Source organism: Macaca thibetana, chromosome 3 (genome assembly GCF_024542745.1).
Source record: "Macaca thibetana thibetana isolate TM-01 chromosome 3, ASM2454274v1, whole genome shotgun sequence".
Taxonomy (NCBI): domain Eukaryota; kingdom Metazoa; phylum Chordata; class Mammalia; order Primates; family Cercopithecidae; genus Macaca; species Macaca thibetana.
In genome coordinates, this window is record NC_065580.1 from 9,208,361 (window position 1) to 9,214,513 (window position 6,153).

Genomic DNA, 6,153 nt, shown 5'->3' on the forward strand with positions numbered 1-6,153 from the left:
CACATGAGTGAGCTGTAGTCCCCCGCCAGACCCCAGTCAATCCTGCTGGGTGGGGAGGCCCTCAGTCAATCCCACAGCGCAGGGAGGCCCAAGTAATACCGCAGAAGCCAGGTTTCCTCCAGCGAATGTGGATGTGCCGCCTGGCACAGGCCTGGGCATAGCTGGCAAAGGTGGCACACACAGCCTGCCGCTGCCCCTCTTGCCTGCTGCCCGCCATGGCTGCTGCGCAGTAGGCAAAGAGACAGGCCTCGTGGTACTCAGCAGGGGAGACCTGCAGGAAAGGACGGCCCCTCAGCAAACAGCCAGCGCCTCCTGCCTCCTGCTTCCATCACTCCATGACTTATAACCAAGCGGATAGGCCCCAGAAGGGACCTCAGAGATCACACATATGAGCCGTCATTTCCCAGAAATAAAGCCGAGGATGGAGAGGTGGGGGTTTGACAGATGGTCCAAAATAACCCACAGGCAGGGCCAGACCAGCTTACTGACACTTCTCTAGCACCCTCCCTTGGGTGCCAGACACCACCCCCACCCCACTCATACCTGGGCATGGCACTGCCCGAATGGACCTTCCAGCAGCTGATGGCACACATCCTGGGCTTCAGCCCGCAGGTGGCCAGGTTCTACGTCTGCCTGTGTGAGCCCCAGGGGGCCGTCACAGCCCTGGGCCACCTCCACCGCATCCAGACACCCAGGCTGCAGAAAAAGGACATCAGACCAGGCGGCAGTGATGAAGGACATTAACCAGGACCCCAGAAAAATGCCTCCTGCTCTCACACAGCACCAGGGCCCCACCTTCAGGCCCACCGCCCACATCCTGGGGCTGGGGAGAGAGGCGAGGTGGCAGCCCCACACTGGGCTGTAGTGGTGGGAATAAATGACTGACTGGTTCACCGACACTGGCCTCAGATGGCTAGTTCACGGCAGGCAGCCAGGCTTTCTGTGGGACCCCAAGGCCTGCCCTCCGCCCCTGAGGATCTGGAAGAGGGCCAGGCCCTGTCCTAGGGAACAGGCCAGCGATGAAACCAGGACAAGGGCTTGGAGGTTCAGGAGTCAGGAGCCAAGCTGAAAAGCTGGGAATGGGCAGACAACTGGGAGGGAGGGGCCCCAGGGGCAGCCTCACCTCCGAGTCAGGGAGCTTCCAGGAATTTCCAAAGGTGGCTGCTAACATGGCCAGTCCTCCGCCTGGCTCCATGAAGTCATCTGAGAAGGGGTGAGGCAGGGGTGCTGGGTCTAGGGCCTCTGGTCTTCCCTTCCCTGCTACCCCAGCAACCAACCACACCCCACTTACCCTCTGGTTGGCCATTGTAGAGCCCACAGAGGCCTTGTGTCTGTCCCCAGAGCTCGTGGTCCACAGAGATGGAGATGGAGCCAGCCCTGTCCAGCCGTACCACGACTCCCAGGCCCCCTGACAGCACCAGCCAGTCCCCTAGCCACTGCAGGCTCAGCCCTGGGCACAGAAAGAGGTCACTTGCCCCCTGCAGCCACAATTCTCACCCTTTCCACTACCACAGCAGGGCTCAGCTGCGCAGGGATGGAAAGGAGAAGGGAAATAACTCACACAAGTCTCACATTCTAGAGGGCTCTGCACTTTATACCAAAAGTACATGCTTTACAGCAGAGTGACTGATTTCCATCACAACTCTCTTTGAGGAGCTCATGAAAGCTGCAGACGCTCTCTGGAGAGAGTAAACTTCGAGTGAACTATGAAACACACGTGCATGTGCACACACACGCATGCACACATACATGCACACACTGCACCCGTGCACACACAGGCATACACGCAAGAAGCTCACCCCCACCTCACCCTGCAGCCCAGCCAGACAAAGGTTCTGTGAGGAGAGCTTCCCATTGCTTAGCACCAAAGTGCTACCTCACAGCACTCCTCTGAGGCTGGTGGGGAAACTGGGACTCGGACAGTTAGGTAGAGGGACTTGTCTGAGCTGGTGCCGCGAGAGTTTGGTGGCGGTAGTTGCAGAGGGTCGGGACCAGGCCTGGTTCCTCCCGGCCCCTCACTAGCTCCGCACTTCAGTGCCTCCCAACAGCAATGGCTGGGGGCCCACCGTGGGCTCATTCCCAAACTGCCCCCTGCTCCTTTTCTGACCCTGCCTGGAGGGTGGAGAGACTGTCCCAGAGGAGCATGTGGGGGCCCGGGCAGCCTCTTGCTCCCCCAGTGCTCTCACCGTGGAGCAGCCAAGACTGCCCTTCAGGTACCAGCTGCCCCTTCACAGACACATTTCCAGCCTGGATCAGCACCTCCTCAGGTCCCATCGTCACCTGGACCTTGGGGAGATGCATGGTGGAAAAGGGGGCCGGGGCTCTCTTCCTCCCCTGTCCAACCTCCTCCCATGTGGCTGCCCCATCTCTCTTCCTCACCAGCTGACAGTGTCCAGGCTGGGGACAGTGGTCCCCGGGTGTTAGGTGGACAGCCCAGGTGGAGTCCGCAGCACCTGCCAGCAGGTAGGTGCAGCGGCCCATGAAGTGATAGTGGCGTCCATCAAAGGTGCGGTAGTGGAAACCCGACCAGGAGGCACAGGTGGCTGAGGGACGCTGGTGCTGGCTCCAGAGCTGGCCCACGGCCCCTGCCAGGGGCTGCAGGAGGGCTGGAGAAGAGGCACCACCTGGGAGAGACACACCAACTGTGAACCTCTGAGTGTGAGGCAGAGGTGGAGGGCGAGGACACAGGGCTCCCGGCACAGCGGGAGGCAGGCAGACAGGGCATGGTCCCTCTAGTGGGCCAGGGAGCCAGTATGGGCCCTGTAGAGGGCCCAGCACAAGAACTCCATGTGGGAGTGCCTGGGGAGGCGGAAGGGGTGATGGCCAGGACTGTGCCTGTCTGGCAGGCTGGAGTCTGCAGACACACCTGGCAGGTGTCGGCTGGAGCAGCTGAGACAGGCTTGGGAGCTGCCATCCCGCCAGCTTCGTCCCCAGGGCCAGGCGCAGCACTCCTCCAGGCTTCCTGCTGAGGCATTAGCTGAGCCTGCCTGTAGCTGGCATTGCCACATGGCAAAGCAGTGGCCTCCAGGACTGGCTTTGGCAAGGGCTGCAGTAGGTGGGGAGAATGGGGCAGACCCAGGCAATGAAGATGGGGTAGCCTGGAGTTCTCAGCCCGGCCCTGGTTCTCTGCCCAAAACCACAAAGTTGAGCTAACATCCCCTGCCCAGGACTCCCAGAAGGTACCACTTCCCCAAACGCACTCAGGTGCTTACCCTCAGCGCAGTGGGCACCCCCCCAGCCTGGGCAACAAGCCCTCACTGTCCGGTTCCGCTTGGCAGGCCGGGTTTCTGGAGGTCTGCGCCCACCGAGCCGGTGGAAACGGGGAAGAGATGTTAGCGTTCAGCCCAGTCCCACCCTGGGGAGGGCTGGGGACATTCAGTTTTGTCAGCTACTCTAATCACATCATTTCCCCTGGCCTTAATTTCTCCACATGCAAAGTGAGAATAATGTTGGGAGGGCAGACCACGGGGATTGGGGCGGGAGATAGAGGGAGTGGGCTTCAGGCCTCTCCCTGTCCTGCCCACCGTAGTGCTCACTCACCCCCCAACCTAATCTCACACACTCCACCCTTCTCCAGGCCCACTCCAAACCTACGTCCCAAATCCCTGCTTTCTCCAGGGCCTCCCTACTCTTAGGATGTCCGGCCTGTCACTCCTTTCCGGCCCAGCAGACAGCCCAGGCTCTCACCCTTACTCACTTGTAGATAGGACAGAGCCCAGGCACTGGGGACCGGGTGAGCCCTGCGCGGACACTCCAGGGCAGGTCCAGCCGCCAGCCCAGGCGGCTGTAATGGTCGAGGCTGGCACAGGGTACCAGGTCCTCCTGACGGGGTACTACTTCCTCCTCCACACGGATGGTCTCTGTCCACTCACACCACCGCCTGCCCATGATGGGGAACCACAGCTGCCGCCACCATTCCCTCTGTCACCAAAAGCCCTGTCCTGTGACCCCACTCCCGAGGGGTGTTAACGAAGTAAGGAGGAGAGGATGCTAAGGCAGGGAGAGACACTCATGGGAAGTGGCAGGGGTGGAGGGAGGACCCCGGGGGTGGGGTGCATGGAGTCTGATGCTCCAGAGGGTCCCTGGGCATGTGGCGGAAGGAGGACCCTTGTCAGAGGGGTCCAGGGTGGGCTGCTTACCCATCAGCCAGGGCCCACACCATTCCAAAGAGGAGGGCAGGGAGCAGCATGGCACCCTCACCCCCAGGGCACCTTTGGGGAACGTGAGGCTTGGGCTCAAAAGAGGCGATACTGCAGAGGGGGCACAGAGAGGCCAGCGGCGCTCTCTCCTGCCCCACGCGCCTCCCCGCAGCCCAGTGGCCAGTCCTGGGGGCTGGGGAGGCTTTATTCCAGTCTCATGCCCCAGGGCACCAGCTGCCCACAACCGGATTGGACCTGCCACACCAGCCCCTCAGAGGCCGGCTCTCCCTGGAAACAGTCTCCTTCCTGTCCCCTCCCAGTGCATCTGTTTCCGTGTGTGTGTGTGTGTGTGTGTGTGTTCACACTCTCAGGCACTACCACAAATTAACATGGGGCTCTGGGCAAGCCACCCTCCCTTTCTGGGCCTCAATTTCCTTCCCAGTAAAAATTTCAGGGACTTCCCAGGGATGCACAGATAGGACTCAGACTCCAGTAATCTTTGAAATTGTATGTGCACATTTTTCTGAAGACAGTTCTATAACTTTTATTAGATTCTCAAGAGGGCCATGACCCCATGAAAAGGTTAAGAGCTCCTGGGCTAAATGACCGATGGGGTCTTCCAGCCTTGAACTTCTGCCTGGATGGTGCTCCCCTGCCTCCCGCCCCTCTCTTGCCCAAACTCAGGAGTAGGGGGCAGTGAGCGGGAGCACTTCCAGGGTAGCTGGGGATCCTGAGTGTGTGGAGATAGGTGGGGAAAATATAAGAGTTCAGTTTCTTATTGTGACCATAAGAATGATTATGTATGGCTGGTTGGGCCCACCCTGTCTCCTTCTTGGAGGGTCTCCTAGAATCTCTGGGGTCTAGAACTGGGAAGCCTATGCTGAGGAATGAGAGGACCCTCTGGAAGGAGTGGGCAGGGGAGCCAGCTCCCCCAGCCCTGGGGTAGAGAGCTAAGCCGGATGAAATAATCCGAAAGTCCGGCTGGGAGGGGCAGTGACAGGCTCCACAGGGGAATCCGGGGTCCATCCTGGTCCCAGCAGAGCTCCAAGCACACCCGGACACCGGGGCTGGAATGCAGCCTGGCTCCAATTCCACGCCCCTCGGTCTCCTAAACCTGATATCCCTCCTAGCATCCTGTAGTCATTCCACCCGCGGGAGGAAGGCGGCTGCTGAGAACCAGAGCTGGGCGGGAGTCTCCTCCTGGGTTCACCATTGGTCCCGGGGCCAAAAAAGGGCCCAGAGTGAGTCTCTTAGGGGGTCACGGATGGCTGGGATCAACTCCCGCTCTGGAGTCCTTAGAAAGGGCCACACGCACACCCAGTCACCCCCCTTTCCTGTTTTACACACATGCACACTCTCACTGTAAGTCTCACAACGCTGGCACAGGTGCTCGGCCACACCCCAGCATGCACAGTGACACATGCTGCTCCAGGGGCTCCCTTCATCCTGGAGGCAGAGGGGCCTTCACAGCTGAGCTCGAGGGATGGGCGCTCTTCCAGGCACTCATCCTTGTGGTGGGCTGTGGTAGCAGGAGCTCAAGGACCATTCACACCCTCCCCTTCCCACCCTCTTTCTCAGCTCTGGATTCAAACCGGGGCTGATCAGGCAGCACTGAGATTGGGAAGAGACCCGAGCTGGAGCCACCCTTTCCAGTAAAGGGGCAGGAGGGAGGAAGCTGGAACCCAAGGGAGTTTGGAGAAAGTTCATGGAGAGGAGACCGGGATCTAACAGTCCAGACTTCAGCACCTCCGGAGCTTTCAGGAGTGGGCGCAGTGGGCACGAGGCCGAGGAGAAACCTCGTAACCTGGGCAGGGAGGGCGAGTGGAGTCCCCTGAGGAGCTGGGGCTGAGGGCTGCCCTCCACATCGAACTCCAGGTGGTGTCCGGGCCAGCAGGCACCCCAGCAATCGTCTCCCGCCCATAGAGCCCTCCCCTCTCTGCAGCCCCCTCCCAGACCCTCCCACGGACCCCGCCCTCAGAGTCTCCGCCCAGCCTCGTCCCAGCCTCGCCCCCTG

The 6,153-nt window shown here is 60.6% G+C and overlaps 1 protein-coding gene across 1 annotated transcript in view; it reads right to left on the reverse strand.

The window, feature by feature from the left end:
• Positions 1-3,901, reverse strand: part of LOC126951642 (SCO-spondin-like) — a 57,900-nt gene extending 53,999 nt beyond the window's left edge. The window contains 8 exon segments of the mRNA XM_050785950.1: positions 100-271; positions 544-696; positions 1,124-1,203; positions 1,292-1,450; positions 2,187-2,624; positions 2,867-3,046; positions 3,213-3,295; positions 3,698-3,901. Of these exon segments, the coding sequence (XP_050641907.1) occupies positions 100-271; positions 544-696; positions 1,124-1,203; positions 1,292-1,450; positions 2,187-2,624; positions 2,867-3,046; positions 3,213-3,295; positions 3,698-3,888 (1,456 nt within the window). The 5' untranslated portion in view covers positions 3,889-3,901.
• Between the last annotated feature and the right edge of the window lie 2,252 nt (positions 3,902-6,153).